Source organism: Sinocyclocheilus rhinocerous, unplaced genomic scaffold (genome assembly GCF_001515625.1).
Source record: "Sinocyclocheilus rhinocerous isolate Xijiao unplaced genomic scaffold, SAMN03320098_v1.1 scaffold942, whole genome shotgun sequence".
Taxonomy (NCBI): domain Eukaryota; kingdom Metazoa; phylum Chordata; class Actinopteri; order Cypriniformes; family Cyprinidae; genus Sinocyclocheilus; species Sinocyclocheilus rhinocerous.
The window spans coordinates 1814199-1831263 of NW_015627890.1; the positions used below are offsets into that span (position 1 = coordinate 1814199).

At 35.6% G+C, this 17065-nt stretch overlaps 1 protein-coding gene across 1 annotated transcript in view; it reads left to right on the forward strand.

Moving 5' to 3' along the window:
- The first annotated feature begins 803 nt into the window (after positions 1–803).
- Positions 804–17065, forward strand: part of LOC107735994 (maltase-glucoamylase, intestinal-like) — a 51378-nt gene continuing 35116 nt past the window's right edge. Inside the window, exons 1-18 of the mRNA XM_016547519.1 lie at positions 804–912; positions 1703–1788; positions 1868–1988; positions 2578–2687; positions 2776–2930; positions 5009–5180; positions 5917–6016; positions 6236–6348; positions 7574–7699; positions 8481–8612; positions 8727–8843; positions 10642–10755; positions 11390–11474; positions 11569–11686; positions 13014–13185; positions 14250–14366; positions 14794–14948; positions 15956–16040. Coding sequence (XP_016403005.1) covers positions 804–912; positions 1703–1788; positions 1868–1988; positions 2578–2687; positions 2776–2930; positions 5009–5180; positions 5917–6016; positions 6236–6348; positions 7574–7699; positions 8481–8612; positions 8727–8843; positions 10642–10755; positions 11390–11474; positions 11569–11686; positions 13014–13185; positions 14250–14366; positions 14794–14948; positions 15956–16040 — 2187 coding nt within the window. The remainder of the gene's footprint in view (positions 913–1702; positions 1789–1867; positions 1989–2577; positions 2688–2775; positions 2931–5008; positions 5181–5916; positions 6017–6235; positions 6349–7573; positions 7700–8480; positions 8613–8726; positions 8844–10641; positions 10756–11389; positions 11475–11568; positions 11687–13013; positions 13186–14249; positions 14367–14793; positions 14949–15955; positions 16041–17065) is intronic.

Here is a 17065-nt window from a genome sequence, read left to right on the forward strand (position 1 = left end):
TATGCTCATTTAACAAAACAAAATAAAATCTCAGACAGACTTAGAGCCCATATATATATAGTGGAAATGACCTTTCTAATGTTTAACACAGATATTAGACACACATTATTACCTTGTTAATTATTAAAAAAAAAAAAAAAAAAAAGTGTTCCAGACCCAATTTTTTGAATGGTAATTTAACTTGTATTGCTTGACAGGTATTGCTTTAAATTAATTCCTCTAAATAATAATAAAAAGAACAATGATCATATTTAATTTTCAATTATTATTATTATTAATATCAGTGAGTGTAAAATGGTCTAAAAATGAATGAAAGAATGAACATGACATTGAACAAGATAGACTAAATGTCACATTTTTTTCAACATTCAACATTTTTGTCAAAAGACAAGCTATGTCTTAAAATCAACACTGCAGAAATGTACTGTTTTCGATACAAAAAGAGTTTCTTATACCTGAATTAATATTTAGTATTTGACGTTTCCTCGCAGGTGCTGCCCCCTAGTGGTAGGCTAAAGAAAATAAGCTTATTGCCTCTTGAGGAGTAGTTTATTAACAAACAAAAAAAAAACAGCAGCTGCCTCGTCAAGGACAGCAAGAAATCGGAGTCTTTGATGTTGCACTAAAGTATAAAGAATACATCCATACTGATTGTTATCAAGGACACCCAGCAGTGAGAAAACCAAAAGCAGAGCCAGTGTGCAGAGGCACTGGTGAACGGCTCGCACGGGGAACAGAGCTCAAGCATGCACAGACTGGGATATTATGACAGCTGTCACTATCAATTTCAATTTACCGCCATGATGTTAGTCAAGTGGTTTATATTTAAAGGGGACAAATTGAGCCTGGGAAAGCTGGTTTGGGTGAGGCGAGTCTGTTTGGTCTCAGATGGCCTTGTTTTAGGGGTGCAGGGTACTGATGGAGATCAGGTTACAAAGCAAAAAAACAGATTTCTTGAAAACATCACAGAAATGTGGTAGTGTTTGATATATGATTCTGGCCAATGATTACAGATTACCTTCTGTCTGATTACGTTTGAAGAACTCTGGCCTTGTATGTTTATGTTGTATGGCAACAAGCCATTATTTGATTACTAGTGATTGTACAACAGTTAAGGGTTAAGGAAGGGTTAAGACATGTTAAAAGACATTACTTTTAAATAAATCACATGTAGTTGCCAAGCAATTTATAATATTAATAAAGAATTCAACTGATGTATCGTCACAAGTACGTTTTAGTTTATATATACATATAAATAAAGAAAAAAATTGTCAAATAAATGCTGTTCTTTTGACCTTTCTGTTCATCAAATAATCCAGCAATATGGTTTCCACATAATATGAAGCAACACAACTGTTTTCAACATTGATACTAATAAGAAATTATTCTTAAGCAGAAAATCAGCATTTTATAATGATTTCTGAAGGATCACGTGACATTGAAGATGGGAGTAATGGTTGATTAATATTTAACTTTGCAAAAATATAAACTGAAACAATTATTTTGAATTCTAATACTGTTTTACAATATTAATGTTTTTTTTGTTGTTGTTGTTTTTTTTTGGATCAGGTAAGTGCAGTTTTGGTGAACATAAGATATTTCAAAGAAACATTATTGTAATGGTTTAGAGTTGCTTAAAAATATGTTAAAGTATATCAAAATGGTCATTTGCTATATTTGTCCATTTGTCCCCAACTTTCAGGATCAGATCCAGACATCATCCCGGAATGTCCCAACATTTCAGAGGGAGAGAGAGTGGACTGTTTTCCGGATGCTGGTGCTTCTCAGGTAAACTGTAGTGTATATGACCTACATTCCATACAAACTCCTAGCATGCTTTGCTAATTCTTCCTATTTGTCCTTACAGCAAAAATGTTTGGAAAGAGCTTGCTGCTGGAGACCCCTGAATGAGACTAATGTCCCCTGGTGCTTCTTCTCCAAAAACCACGGCTACAGCATGGTCAGCGAAAGCAAGCCAGACAGCACACGTGAGTTCAGCCTGAACCGAGATGATGCCGTAATAAAACATTATGATACGTACCATTGGCTTTTAGATAAGTCTTTGTATTACCTCTTTTGTCATGAGCCAGTTATTCAGAGATTATTTAAAAGTTGGGAGTGGTGTATAGCCATGAGATATCACCATTGTACCCTTGAGCAAGGTTATATCAGTGGAACCATCTCTTTTCATGATGCTATTATATGGTGAAACAAACTCTACTGACCCAGGTTTTTTGGTGACAATAAGAAGATAAATTGTATTTAAAGAAATATCTCTAACCATGTTTGCTTTTTATTACTGCTCATAGTAAGGATTGGGGATTTCAGCAATCTTCTTATATAATTTGTAAATGTTTGACATAAATGATATCTCAAATCGTTTGGATTGTTTTTAATTAGAAATTAGCTTTTTTTTCATTGCTGTTACTTATTAAATCCCATAGACATTGAATGAGGGGCTCGAGCCATTTCCTTCAGAAAATGTTGAAATCTACTTAAATAAATTGTAATTGACCATGTAGCAAGTAGAGCAAACAGTTCCCCAAGACCTCAAGGAAAATGTTTGTTTTGCTGCAGATATTGAGGCTAAGCTGACAAGAATGGATGCTCCATCTCTATTTGGAGCTGATATTAAAGAGTTGACCTTCTACGCTGAAATGCAGACAGAAAACCGTCTTCGATTTAAGGTCTGTTTACAAATTGACACAAATAGCCGAGGAGATGTATCAGTGTAAACACATCTATAATGCGGTGCAATGTTCTCTTTGTTACCAGATCACTGATGCCAATCAAGCCAGGTTTGAGGTTCCTCATGAGCACGTGCAGTCGCTTTCCGACACTCCCAACGGACCCCTAAAATATAGATTGGAGCTGATCCAGAAACCCTTTGGGCTGAAAGTTTGGAGAACAACATCTCCTGAAAAACTCCTGTGAGTGGGGAGCTTTTCGTCTTTTCTCTTTCTTTTCACACACAGATCATATGTTGACTCTTTGTGAGCTCGGTGCATTGCTAACAATGCCGCACAAGTGTTTCTTTGACTAAATGAAGAGCAATCACAACACCAAAAAGACAGAAATTATAGGCATGAATAGAATGAGGGAATCCTGCGAGGTCTGAAAGAAGCCTGAAGCAATGCAAACAAGCTTTTTGTAAAGCAGCTGGTCTTCGTCTCGCTGTCTATTGATGGGAATTGCTTTTTTTTTTTCTTTTGTTATTGTCTGCCGTCATTTGTGTGTTTTTGTGCACTGTTAAAAAATGACAGGCAGGTTAAGAATAAGTCCTGATTTCTAGTTCTTAGACATGTTCGAGTTGAATTTTATCATTTTTAAGTCACAGTGATTATCAGGCGTGCTTCATGCATGTTGCATCTGTGTTACATAAGCAATGTATATTCATTTCAGTGACCTTTTTAAATAAATATTAAATAAATCAGAGCGACACTGCATATTGGATGCATATAAACTCTAAAAAAATAACGTTTTGTCCCAGTTACAGTTGGCATCTTTTTATGATGAAATTATGTTCAACCAACAAACTACAATGAGTTAGAGGAACTTAATGTGTAGCATAAACACACATTTTTAAGTTTGATTGCACAAAAAAATTGAGTTGTTCCAACTAATTGAGTTGTGGCCCTAATTAATCTTACCTGTTTAATATCAATAACTATCCTAGCACATCCTAATTGTAACTTATTTTGCATATCAATTTAATAAACAAGTAAGATAATGTCATTGGCATTAGTGCAGTCATTCCTAATAGAGTCAATGCAATGTTTACCAATCTCTTCAGCACAATACTTCAACATAATGGGCTCATTTATATGTCAAAGATAATAGCATTAAACATTATGTCAACAGAACTCATCAAAATAGTTTGCAACTTAAAAGTTTTAATTAAATCACTAAATTAGAATTTTTAACTTGCAACAATTTCAACAGGTACTCTGATTTACTTTTTGAAGTGTTTACTACTTAATAATTACTACTTACCCATTGTTTTAACAAAGACATCTATGTAAAATTGGTAAAACCATTAAAAATTGGTCATTCACAAAAAAGAGTTTAATAGTTATCAGCTGTTAACCCTGGACCTTGTGGCCGTTGTCAAAAGACATACTCAATGTAGTAACACTTGATCTCCATTATAAAGCAGTTTCGATTTACGCTGAAGATATGCTACCTGTATGATGGCTGTTGCAATGCTCAAACACTGCAGATTCAAGATGTGTGAAACAGAGCTTATACATACATCAAAAATAATAATAATAAAAAAAAGGATCCGAATTAGATGCTGATTCCACATGAAACGTTGTCCTTATTAAAACAGCTTTCAACAGAAAGATTGCCCCATAAGAAATAGATCTTATTTCCAAAGAATACAGCGATTTGCCATTACAGAAATGGAGCATTTTTATGAAAACTGTTTTTGGTTCTCTTTTTTGAAGTAATTTCCCTTTACGTGACCATAGTCACGTCTGTATGTGGATTGCAAAACAATCAATGATTCAGTAATCTTTTATCTGATAAAAAGTCTGACTCAAAAGCCTAATAATGATGTTTTTAATCATAGGAATGCATGATTCATATACAGGTTTCAGCATGGATTGATATATCAGAAGGAGTGTATGTTCATTATAAGCTCATTAATCTTATCTGTATGATGTTATTTTTAAAACTCCTAGTAGAGTTTTAGATAAGAAGATGCACATGTCACAGTATGATTCTTAGCAATCAGTTTAGGTTTTGGCAATAGGAAGTTGTTGTCCTTGTTACAGAAAATGATCTTTAGATGACCCATCTATCAGTGTTTGTCATTTACTCTGGTGTTTTCATGTGGTTTGGGTGTGCATTTTCATGCACCCCTTTCACCCCTCTGTATTTGAAGACATACTTGAAGGGTGAATCTATTGGTCAGTGTATATGTTCTTGACAGGTTTCATGACATTCACCCACAAACTGAACTGTGAGTAAAACTACACCATCTCTTCCTCTCTTGCTCTGTCAGGTTTGACACAACCTTTGGGCCACTGGTTTTTGCTGATCAGTACCTTCAGCTCTCGGCTAAACTCCCCTCTCACAATATTTATGGACTTGGAGAGCATGTCCATCAGACCTTCCGCCATGACACCAACTGGAAGACCTGGCCTATCTTCACAAGAGATGCTTTTCCCAATGGAGTGAGACATAACATTTAGATTTTCACTATTCCAAACCAGTATGACTTGGTTTTCCTCAGTGAAATACAAGGTTTAGGCAGGTTTTTGAAGAATATCCTGGCCACTCAGTAGAACTGAGCATGTCAAGCTTCAAAAAGAATGCAAAAGCACCATAAAAGTAGTTCATAAAACTCATGCACCATATTCCAAATCTTGAAAAGTCATTTGGCTGAAATTAAAGTCATTATTCACTGAGAACTGCTGCAACTGGATCATTGAGTCAGTGAATTCAAGAACAGGTTCAGTCTGATTCATGAATGAATAATTTAGAACAACTTTACTATTTTTCTGAGAAGATCTTGTCAATATGAAGATTTACAGTGAATAACAACTTAAAATTATTGAATTATGTCAGAAGACTTGAAATACCACACAAGTCATATACCACATGAGTCATATAGTATGGAACTTTTTATAATACTTTCATGGTGATTTTATTTATTTTTTTTGTCGTTTTGGAGCTCAGCTGCCCCAATTATTTGTTTTGTTTTGTTCTGTTCTGTTCTGTTCTGTTTTTTTTTGTTTTGTTTTTTGGCTATACCTAACATTTTTTACAGTGCAGCGCTTGTGAGGTCACTTTCTGTGTAGAATTATCCTGGCATTTGTACATCAATATCATGAGACATAAATGTCTCAATAAACTGATTAAAAGGTTGAAATTTGCCATTACAAACCTTAATGTCTTTTCCTACCCCAGGGCACACACAACCTGTACGGCCATTACCCATATTTCACATGTCTTGAAGATACGAGCGGCCAATCCTTTGGAGTTTTCCTCATGAACAGCAATGCTATGGGTAAACAGTCCCTCTCTTGAGTAGTTTTATTGTGTCATTGTTTTTTTTTTGGTTTTTTTGCTTTGCCGTGAGCTGAGGTCATAGTCTTTAATAACATGATTTGTAATGTCTGTGCACAGCATGTATACAACATGGGTTTGGAATGGCTGCTTTTGTCAAAGCTTAGCAAATTAGAGCAGTTTAAGTTGCTTATGGCTGTCTGTTCATGTCTGTATGCAGAGGTGACGATCCAGCCTGCTCCGGCCGTAACCTTCCGGACTATTGGAGGGGTTCTGGACTTCTACATCCTGGTTGGAGAAACACCGGAGGCAGTGGTGGACGAGTTCACGAAGGTGAGTGTTGCAGGAGGATAGAAATTGAAACACCAGTGATACTGGTGAAAGCTGTAAAGCAGTGAAAGCTGTAAACACTTTGGAAATGATCTGATAGAGCATGGTGGACAGTACTCATGCTAGGACACAGTGAAACTTGTACGCGGACAAAAATTAATAGGTTAATCGCTTTCCAATCGGATTAAAAGCAAAAATCTCATAAAAATAGTAATATATATATTCTATTTTTCAGATTGTTTATTCTCTCACACAAATGTTATGTATTGGTATATATTTCTGGAAATGTTTTTTTTTTTTTTTAAATACTAGAATTTATTATACAGAAATACTTTATTCTTATTGGTCAGTCATAGTATTCTGCAGTCAAATGTTTATGTATATTGACCACTAACTAACTAACAAAAAATATGTATTGGTATATATTTCTGGAAATGTTTTATTATTTTTTTTAAATACTAGAATTTATTATACAGAAATACTTTATTCTTATTGGTCAGTCATAGTATTCTGCAGTCAAATGTTTATGTATATTGACCACTAACTAACTAACTAAAAAAAAAAAAAAACTATATTACACATTATAAACATTTGTGATATGTTTATTTTCTATTAAATTTACATTGAAAAAATATATATATTTGAAAGATTTTCTGAAATGCTTGATCTTGATTCTGATTCTGGTCATTTGAGGCATTCTCCGGCCAAATGTTTTAGTAAAATAACCACTAAATTTTGTTATTAATGACAAATATTTTAAATGATAAGATATAACTATTATGAATTCTAATCATGAAATATTATTAATAATAATATTTATAATACAATTTCGAATCACATTAATGTATGCTGTCAATTTCAGGTTATTATTGTTAACAAAAACTAAACTAAACAGAAAACGAAATAAAAACGTATTCAAAATGTTAACAAAACTGGAGATAATGCATCAGTGATACTAAAATAACTCTACTTCATGTATGTATTTATTTATTTATTAGTAAGTAGCTGTAATAAGCAGTCAGCCAGTCATTATTGCAAAATAGACGCTGACATGGGAGATCAGGATCACTAGAGATGAACTTCCAACCAAAACTTCATCAATGCTAATTGACATTAGCTCTTGCCGAATGTTGAAGTAAAATCATATAGCCCCAGATGAGGCTTCCAGATTAGCCTGAGGGAGTCCTGTGATGTTCAGCGTGTTTAACATTGCTTTATGTGTCTCCAGCTGATTGGCAGACCTTTCATCCCTCCATACTGGTCTTTGGGCTTCCAGCTCTCTCGCTGGGACTACGGCAGCCTGGAGGAGGTGAAGAAAGTCGTGGAGAGAAATCGACAGGCTGACCTTCCGTATGTAAGTGACAGGAACAGAAGGAGGGTCCTCGCTTTGTTCTAGAAAACTTGATTCTACCCAGTACTTCAAAGCTGCAGCCGAGAGCATGGAACAAAGCCTACCGATTCATCAATAATGACTCCACATATGTGCATTTTACCTATACATGCAGTTAGAAGCGTTTAGCACCTTATGTTGGGACTCTAATTGCCGAAAGATGGACTGAAGCAATTGTTTGATGTAATTCGAACAAAGAGGGCATTAGCATGTCAGGATATTAAATCTCCGAGGAGATTTAATATCTCAGGAGAATCTCACCATCTGCTGATGGTTGATGGAAGTCAAACCTTCCAGAAAAATCAAAACAGACAACAATGAATCTACAACGTTAGCATGCAAAAGAGGCATCAGCCATCATAAAGACTGAAGGTGCTGATTCTAAAGGATGAGATTGCAATGTCATAGTGAAATATATGAACATTAACAACCTGTTTACACTTAAAAATGAATGTGCCAAAAGCAGGTTTTCATCGCAATCCCATAGAAGAACCATTCTTGGTTCCTTAAAGAACCTTTCAGGAAATAATTCTTAAAATAATCATTATTTTCTTAGCATAAAGAACATTTTTGGAATGTTAAAGGTTCTTCATGGAACTATCAATGCCAATAAAGAACCTTTATTTTTAAGAGTGAACTTCCATAATTAGACGTTGTGAAGCAGGATATTCAATGAGAGAAAACTTTGATTTTGTCTTGATTTTACCAGGACTCAATGCTAAACCATCATTATGTTGTGTTCCAGGACGTCCAGTACACTGATATTGACTACATGGAGAACAAAAAAATCTTCACCTATGATATGGATAAATTTGCGGCGCTGCCTCAGTTTGCTGACTACATGCATGATAAAGGGCAGAAATACATTGTCATACTGGTGAGCCATTGAAATTGCAGTTTCATTTATGCTGAGGTCCAGAGTTTTATAGGTTGGCAAGTTAGTTTTGGATTTTGTGGAGTTGAACACCTCACAACTTTTTCTTCTTGGTAGGATCCTGCCGTATCCACAGGTCAAAGGATAAACGGACCCTATGAATCACTTGAGAGGGGACATGCAGCTAAGGTTTGGGTCACTGAACCAGATGGGGTAACGCCTCTACTGGGAGAGGTAAGATCCTCCAAAGATTCTCCTGATCGGGGCATTATGTTGGTTAATTGTTACTAGGGTTTGGAATTGAGAACTGGTTACTTTTCATACAAATGACTGAACTAAATGATTTACATGCATTTGGTTTTAGTCATTTTTGTTGGACATCTGAATTTTTACACTGATGTAGACAGATAACATACTGTATTGCAATACATTGTCCTTGCTGGTTGAAATAAACAGAGTGAAAAGGGCTTGATCTGGGAACAGATGACTAATTTATTTTTGGTACATTTTTCACTAAAAAAACAACAACTGAAAACGTCTGGATGATTAGTCTAAAAATTTAGCTTTGCATTACAGGAATAAATAAGATTTAAAAAAAATATTTTAATAGAAAACAGTTATTTTAATTTGTAATAATATTTCACAATTTTACGATTTTTACTGTATTTTTGATTTAATAAATGCAGCCTAATGGAGAATGGGTACTACTTAATATATAAAGTATAAATAGTTATTTAGAGATGGAGAATTGGAGCTACTTACTCAAAAGAACTGAAAGACTGGAGTCATTAAGTTGAATTAGAATCAGAGCCAGAATCATTACATTTCTTACTATTCCCATCCACCTTTTTACCCATTAAATGATATTAATTACCCAGTTCTACTTTGGGAGACAATTAAGTTATATTTACATATTTATTTTAGAAATTAATATTGTGCCGTGTAAACATATGTTAGAATAGAATAGAATAGAATAGAATATTTGAAATGAAGGAGAATAAGTTAAGAGATGTCGAATACGTGAATGATTGAATGAAGAACATCAGGAGTTGCCATGTGACTTGCCATGAGAGAGACCATTCATTTACCAACTGTAACCTTGAGTTAGATCATATACTGTATCAGTCACCCCTCAGGGCAAAAGGCACATATCACATGGCAATAATATCACTTGTGATTATTTAGCCGATTAGGCACAGGCACATGCTAATTGCTTTTTTTTTGGTTTTATTTCAGGTCAATGTTTGCATTGATTTTGCATTAGAGTTTAATATCATGCTTTCATGCAGCTCAGAGCCATGAGAGATGAAAAACAGAAAAGAACTCAAGAGGGAATGGAAATGCCAGTGGCTTAAAAACTAAAAGACATAAAAGGAAACATGTAGAAAGGGTTTTTTTTTTCTTTTTTTTTTGCAGTGCTAAATGTCATCTGTGACCAAATGGGTTGTTATTGGGCGAATCTCTTAAAACATGGGCATTTTACCAAAATAACCAAAGGAAATGACAAATATTTTAAATGGATGGATGGATGGATGGATGGATGGATAGACAGATAGACAGATAGATAGATAGATAGATAGATAGATAGATAGATAGATGATAGATAGATAGATAGATAGATAGATAGATAGATGATAGATAGATAGATAGATAGATAGATTGATTGATATAGACAGATAGATAGATAGATAGATAGATAGATAGATAGATAGATGATAGATAGATAGATAGATAGATAGATAGATAGATGATAGATAGATAGATAGATAGATAGATAGATAGATGATAGATAGATAGATAGATAGATAGATTGATTGATATAGATGTATAGATAGATAGATAGATAGATGTGTTTGCTGAATGTGGGACAGTACACGACAGGTGTGAGTCAGTTACAGCAGTGGTGACTCAAGCAGCGCCACCCGTGACTAACGTTTATTTATTGATTGATTTTTTACTTTTTTATTCTTTTTTATTTTATATATTATATTACATTTTTATATTATTTTTCATTCATTCCGTTGTGTCACAGGTCTGGCCAGGGGAAACCGTGTTTCCTGACTACACTAACCAGGCTTGCATTGATTGGTGGGTTGATGAAATTTCGCGTTTCCACAAGGAAGTCAAGCATGATGCTCTCTGGATTGTAAGTAATCCACAGAGGTCATTACCCGTGAGCAAATATTGAACCTAATCGTTTTATGACTTGGTGAAAAGGTCACGAAAGGTCATGAAAAATATTCTGATTCCGATCTCAACTTCCTACAGAGTCTCCAAAATCAATACTATATATGTCACTGCATCAATATGTATTAATCATGATATTCAAACACAGCAAAGCTCTATAAACATCTGATCTAAAATACAATTTTAAGGCAACATGAAATCAAAATCGACCTTGCTTACAGTAGTAATTCATCAATCTCCTATTCTTTTTGATTCAATTCATTTGTATAGCGCTTTCACAGTACATATTGTTTCAAAGCTGCTTTACAGAATATGTATGTTTCAAATATTACAATCAAGCGGCGACTGTGTCAAAGAAGAAACTCATTTTACACCATCCAATCAATTCCTGATTGATAAAATCAAGTCCTGCCATACAATTTGTTTTGCTGAATATTCTGATTCAGAAATGCGTCACATTATAAAAAGTAAAATGGTTGCAAATGCCATTTCATGTTGACTTTAAAGCCTCCCTAAATGATTGTGCTTTAATCTCGAGACAATTAGGCTCCTGAATTAGGGAGTGCTGAACTAATTGCTGTTTTATTTCTAAGGACATGAATGAGGTGGCCAATTTCATCAAGGGAGGCATCAAGGGCTGCGCTGATAACAAACTCAACTATCCTCCATTCACCCCATGTAAGTCTCAAATGCATCTACAGCTAGATTAATTCATAGCTGATGCATTTCATCTGTATACATCCATCTTCTTCATTTCCATTCGACTCTACAGGTATCCTTGATGACCTGATGTACAGTAAGACCTTATGCATGGATGCTAAACACAAATGGGGGGACCACTATGATGTCCACAGTCTCTATGGGTACTCTATGGTTCTGGCCACTGACAAGTAAGTGTTGGTGTTTCCACATTCCGTATGCAGATGATCTCTGATGCTGCTTTCAAGTCTTGTCAGAATGATTAATGCAGATGGATTGTCAGTGGATAGTCACATATTAACATGCTCATGGTTGTGACATCATTCTGAAATATGTTTTTGAATCATTTCATAATGGTCTGGGTGGTTGTAGGATTTGTGAAGGTTGTCTACATAGCATATATATATATATATATATATGCATAGATTGTTTTTAATAAACCAATTAAAGATCTAGGTCACACTACATCTTTGAGTTTATTTTTTATTTTTTATTGTACACCAGGATACATATTTTTTCCTCTGAAGCACTGCCTTTAGAAATATGATTCACATTTCTTTATGAGTAAATAGATGGTAGATAGACAGACAGACAGACAGACAGACAGACAGACAGACTGACTGACTGACTGACTGACTGACTGACCATGGTCTTTACCCACTCCTCCTTCCCCGGGGTGGGCAAGTACTCTGGGCACTGGTTGGGTGACAACGGCGCCAACTGGAATGACATTAAGTGGGCGAGACAGACAGACAGACTGACTGACTGACTGACTGACTGACAGATAGATAGATAGATAGATAGATAGATAGATGATGGATGGATGGATGGATGGATGGATGGATGGATGGATGGATTGATGGATGGATGGATGGATAGATTGATTGATGTGTTTGCTGAATGTGGGACAGTACACGACAGGTGTGAGTCAGTCACAGCAGTGGTGACTCAAGCAGCGCCACCCGTGACTAACGTATGGCCAGTATTGTCATATGGCAGGATGTTCTCCTCAAAGGGGGGTGAAGAGAGTTAAGTTGTATCATGATTGTTCCTTTATCCCCTCCTTCCATTTTCAGCTGGATTGATGGATGGATGGATGGATAGATTGATTGATGTGTTTGCTGAATGTGGGACAGTACACGACAGGTGTGAGTCAGTCACAGCAGTGGTGACTCAAGCAGCGCCACCCGTGACTAACGTATGGCCAGTATTGTCATATGGCAGGATGTTCTCCTCAAAGGGGGGTGAAGAGAGTTAAGTTGTATCATGATTGTTCCTGTTTTTCCTCCTTTTATTTCCAGCAGGAAATCTGTTTTACTCATCTTGTAATTTCTACATCATTGATTTGTTCCACTCTCGTTCCTCTACTCCCCCTCTCTCATTCAGCTTAACTCCCACATGTGTGTTTGTCATCTGTGCTTTCCTAGGCCACCCAACGGCGTTGTGTCTTTTTAATACCATTGTTTTATTGTGGTACCAACACTCCCTATGCATCTAATATTGTGTTTTTGTTTCCAGGGCGTCAAAAGCAGTGTTTGGGACAAGCCGTTCCATGGTCTTTACCCGCTCCTCCTTCCCCGGGGTGGGCAAGTACTCTGGACACTGGTTGGGTGACAACGGCGCCAACTGGAATGACATTAAGTGGGCGATACCCGGCATGCTTGAGTTTAACCTCTTCGGAATCCCTTACGTAAGTGGTTTGACTCCAGACGAAACATCTTTTCCAACATGGGTAATTGATGGTAGACACCAGTCTGTCTTTGTAACACAGCAGCCCCACTGAGAGACATGGAAAGCGTTTGGAGAAAGCTTTTGGTTTTGATTGAGTTTCCATGAAATGCAATGAGAAATTGAATGGGCATTCGGACTCCGTGTTCAGGTTGAATTGAGTTAACATTGACTGGCCGACTCAACAGTCAGATCCAATGAATTTATCATGGGACGGACGATGTAAGCTTTTATTGCTGCACAATATTACCTGATCACCAAGCTTATTGTGATTTGTATTTTGGGGTAAATCCTGTTATTTTTATTATAATATTTTATTATTATTATTATTATTATTATTATTATAACAGTACATACCTGGTGCATATTGCCCAGAGGTTGATCTAGTTCTCCCTTATATTGCATTTTTATTTAATTATCAACTTTTATTAAGATTTTTCTCAGAAAATTTCAAATGGGAACTAAACCTAGACACAAATACAGTAAGAAGATAAAGCAAAAAAAATAAAATAAATGTGGATAGCAACTCAGTTTGCCTTGATGAGAAATACAGTATTTGTTCTTCCTGAGATTTCTCACTTTTGACTGCAGACTTTGGAGTATTTTAAATATCAGGAGATTCTCATATTTGGCTCATTCAAGTATAAATTTGCTTCTCAGAAAATTCCGTGAGGTATTCAAATGAGTCACTAGTATAATTCGTAAAAGTATAAAGCTATAAAATATTACCAATAAAAATGTTTATTAAAACTTTAGAATATAGACATTTTAATGCTTTTAATAGCAGAATACAGACTTTGGTATTTTGGTAAATATGAACACAATCTGAGACATTTTTGATCTCTTCTGATACTCCAGGGAGACGCTTGTCAGACTACAAGTGTCTTTTTCATATATAAAATACTGGAGTCTCTGCTCAATCTCCATTTAATTGCCTTGCTTTTTTGGGGAAATGGTTGAGATAATAAAGAGCAATTTTTTTCCCTCCTCTGGAGAGATACTGAATCTCATGATGTTATTCTGCAGATCGGTGCGGACATCTGTGGGTTCTTTGACAACTCGACGGAGGAGCTTTGCACACGTTGGATGCAAGTGGGCGCATTCTACCCCTTCAGCCGTAACCACAACGCGCAAGGTTATGCAGTACGTATTGCCATTTAAATACTCATAAACATTCAGTCTCAAAGTGTACGAAGCGTCATCCTCTTCAAACATCTGTGCTGCGTGTTTCTAGCCCAACGGCAAGGCTCTGAATTATAAACGTGTCCTCTCTCTTTAAATGCTATTTGTAGAAGATTTATTTCTCTAATCATTATTGTGAGATTGGCGTGAGAGAAGCAATCAGACCTCCAGAGCGAAAGTTTGAGAGGGCAAATGAGGATGAATGGAAAATTATATTCTTGGTGAAATTAGATTAATAAGATTTGACCTTTTAGTCGGAGAGTAATCATTCCACGGCTGTCTCCACGACCGATGGCTCTCCGCCATGATGAACATATTATCAGTATCCACACAGTAAAATCCATTTCTCTCTTTGCTCATCAGCTTACTCTCCCTGACTTTCTTACAGGACCAGGACCCTGCAGCATACGGCATTGACTCTCTCGTGGTGACCACCTCCAGGCATTACCTGAACATCAGATACACCCTCTTGCCATATCTCTACACTCTGTTCTACAAGGCCCATGTTAACGGAGAGACCGTAGTGCGTCCCGTAATGCACGAGTGAGTTCAGAAGCACATGCAGTGCAACAGTTTTAGCCTCAAAAAACAGCAAGTGTTTGTTGTTGGTTCTGTTTATGAACTTCGTTTCTATATGAGTTCTCTCAGGGGTGTGTGTAGAACATAACACTATATATATATATATATATATTTAGTTTAATTAATCTTAATTATATTAAGTAAGTGCACTACCATTCAAATTTTTTTTTCAAGAAATAATCCTCTTATTTGGCAAGGATACATTAAATTGATCAAAAGTGACAGTAAAGACATTTATAATGTTACAAACCATTTCTGATTCAAATAATAGCTGTTCATCAAGGAATCCTAAAGAAAATTTTATGTTTTCCACAAAAGTATGAAGCAGAACAAATGATTTCAACATTAATAATAATAATAAATGTTTATTGACCAGCAAATCGGTATCTTAGAATGATTACATAATTTCTGAAGCACTATGTGACACTGCAGACTGAATTAATGGCTGCTGAAAATTCAGTTTTACTCATAAAAAAATATAAGATACTTCTTTCAAAAACAGTTGAATGTTTGAATTTTTCTAACAGTATTTCAACAAGAACAAAATTGTACTACTGCATTTCCTATTTTCAATTAGATTAACAATCTAATCAAATATTTTTACAGACTTTTGTTTTGTTTTATTTTATTTTGGCATGTTTTGTTTCATTTTGTTTTGTTTTGGCATAGTTTTTTTTTTTGTCTTTCTTGGCATGTTTTGTCTTGTATTGACATGTTTTGTTTTGTTTTGTTATGGCATGTTTTTTTTTTTTTGTCTTTCTTGGCATGTTTTGTCTTGTATTGACATGTTTTGTTTTGTTTTGTTATGGCATGTTTTTTTTTTTTTGTCTTTCTTGGCATGTTTTGTCTTGTATTGACATGTTTTGTTTTGACATGTTTTTTGTTTTTTTTTGTTTTTTGTTTTGGAATGTTTAGAATGCTGTATTAACCATTCAGGAACTGCTTTATAAGATTTGCTTCCTGCTCTGTAGGTTCTATTCCGACATTGAAACCTGGGCAGTGCACAAACAGTTCATGTGGGGAGCACATCTTCTCATCACACCTGTGCTGGATCCTGTGAGTACACACACACACACACACACACACACTGTTGTATGACTTCCTGTAGACCCATGTGGACAACCTCCTCTGGGACAAATGTGAGGAAGATGAGACTTTTTCCCACTCTTTTCATTGCCATCGCCTTTTCTCTCTTTCTAATGAGATCGTCGACCTCATTATGAAGAAATTAGAACTGAATATAGATCGCGGCCATGTGAAAATGGGTGATGAATTGTTTGAACAGTCTAATGTGGCTTCATGCATTTTATCAAGAATATGACTGATTCAGACTCTTCAAGTTCAAAGAGCTTCCCACGAGAACACGGCAAAAGGCCCGTTTTGAGAAAGTTTGATGCACATACGTCAAGAGACGCCTGCGTTGGGGTTATTCAAATCTTTAGAGACCATATGTGATGTAAAACACTTCAATCAGCTGCAAAATCCATATGCATCAGCTGCATGAAAGATTATGATAATTTCTGGACCATGTGGTACGAAAAAAAGTGTAAGGTGCTATAACAAGTTGCAGGGAAGAAAAACTGCTGTTGTTTTTCATCTCGCAAGCATTAAATTAATGACACCCAACATCTAACTTGCAAATCAGTTGAACTTTGATCTTCTCAACAAGGGTTTTGACTAGGGAAATCTATTCCCACTTTCAGATTTTTTTTTGTCATATTAGCCATCTTTTTTAAGTGCTCAAATGTTCTGCTTCATCTTCACACTCTCAATTAAAGAGTCAGGTATGTTGGTGCGCATCAAAGAGAGAGTAGCCACCACTGTGTGGAGGTCAGGACTGCTTTCAACTGCTATCTATCTATCTATCTATATATATATATATATATATATATACATTCTGTTCTTTTAAACTTTTATTCATCAAAGAATCCTGACTGCAAAAAAAAGTGTCATGGTTTCCACAAAAATATTAGGTAGCACAAATGTTTTCAGCAATTGATAATATTAATGAATGAATGTTGAGCAGCAAATCAGCATATTAGAATGATTTCTGAAGGATCATGTGACACTGAAGATTGGAG